This window comes from Parus major, unplaced genomic scaffold (assembly GCF_001522545.3).
Source record: "Parus major isolate Abel unplaced genomic scaffold, Parus_major1.1 Scaffold410, whole genome shotgun sequence".
NCBI lineage: Eukaryota > Metazoa > Chordata > Aves > Passeriformes > Paridae > Parus > Parus major.
Window position 1 is genome coordinate 17013 of NW_015379318.1, and position 1758 is coordinate 18770.

Genomic DNA, 1758 nt, shown 5'->3' on the forward strand with positions numbered 1-1758 from the left:
AAAAAATGGGAAAAAATGGAAAAGGGAAAAACGGGAAGAAAGGAAAGGGGGGAAAAGAGGGAGGGAAGGAAAATCTGGGAAAGAAGAGGAAAAAGGGAGGGAAGGAGGGAAGGAAATCCCAGCAGATCCCGAATTTCCAGTGAATCCCAAATTCCCAGCAGATCCTGACAGCTCCATGATCCCATCCAGCCCTGGCACTTCCCATTCCAACAGGAATTCAGGAATTCCGGAATTCCCTCCTCCCGCTCCGGCCGTTCCGGCCCTTCGGAATTGCCCATCCCCCTCCCTGCTCTGCATCCCCCTCCCCGATCCCGAGGATCCCGGATCCCCTTCCCGAGGAAAAGCTGGGAATTCCGGGCTCTCTACTCATCCCTCGGGATCCAATTCCCATCTATCCCTGGAGTCTGGAACCATTCCCAGTCCCTCCAACCCTCGGAAATATTCCCAATATTCCAAATATTCCAAATATTCCCAAATATTCCAAATATTCCCAATATCCCCAAATATTCCCAATATTCCCAATATCCCCAAATATTCCCAATATTCCCAATACTCCCAATATTCCCACTTTTCATCTTTCCTGCGGCTCCTCCAGGCCCTGGAAGCCACAATTGGATCATCCCAGATTTTTCCTCTTTTCCAGGTTGGACAATCCCAATTTTCCCAGTTTTCCCTCTGCTCCCATCCCAATAAATCCTGAATTTTCCATTCCCTGATGATGGATCCATCACCAGATCCCTTGGGATCCCATTCCCACCCTACCAAAGGAGCTCTCCCCATGATTCCCTCGGGAATTCTGGCCGGAATTCTGGGATTTTCCACCTGACCAATCCAAATTTTCCCAGTTTTCCCTCTGCTCCCATCCCAATAAATCCCGAATTTTCCATTCCCTGATGATGGATCCATCACCAGATCCCTTGGGATCCCATTCCCACCCCACCAAAGGAGCTCTCCCCGTGATTCCCTCGGGAATTCTGGCCGGAATTCTGGGATTTTCCACCTGACCAACCCCAATTTTCCCAGTTAATCCCAATTTTCCCAGTTTTCCCTCTGCTCCCATCCCAACCCATCCCAAACTCCCCATTCCCTGATGAATCCATGACCAGATCCCTCGGGATCCCATCCCCACCATTCCCACCCCACCAAAGGAACCCTCCCCGTGATTCCCTCGGGAATTCCGGCCGGAATTCCGGGATACCGACCTTGCCTGGAGTCGTACTGGCGCATCTGCACCTCCTCCACGCATTCCGCCGGGAACCAACCGCTCCTGCCCTTCACGGAGCCTTCCCAGAATCCGCCCTCGCCGATGCTCAGCACTGCGGGAAACGGGATCGGGAATCAGCCGCAATCCCGGGAAAACGGGATCCGGAGCCCCGCCCGGAATCCGGGAACCAGCGCTGGAGGGAACGGGAAAGGGAATGGGAGTGGAATTCCCGGGTTTTTGCGGCGCTGGATGCTGGAATTCCCGTTGTTTTCACGCTCTGGATGCGGGAATTTTAAAATTCTTGATTTTTCCACACTCTGGATGTTCAAATTCCCGAATTTTCCCCACTCTGGAGGCCAAAATTCCAAATATTCCCACTCCAGGTACCCAAATTCCCAACAAATTCCCAAGTTCTCACACTCTGGGAGTCCAAATTCCCAAATTGTGCCACTCCAGATCCCCAAATCCCACATTTCCCAACTGTGGATACTCAATTCCAGATTTTTCTCACTCTGGATACCCAAATTCCCAAATTCTCCCATTCTGGATGTCCA

General features: G+C 51.7%; 1 protein-coding gene across 1 annotated transcript in view; it reads right to left on the minus strand.

Annotated features, from left to right (window-relative positions):
* Positions 1-1338, minus strand: part of LOC107199022 (SH3 and multiple ankyrin repeat domains protein 3-like) — a gene marked incomplete at both ends in the record, with an annotated part of 13856 nt that extends 12518 nt beyond the window's left edge. The window contains one exon of the mRNA XM_015616327.1: positions 1203-1338. Coding sequence (XP_015471813.1) covers positions 1203-1338 — 136 coding nt within the window. The remainder of the gene's footprint in view (positions 1-1202) is intronic.
* Between the last annotated feature and the right edge of the window lie 420 nt (positions 1339-1758).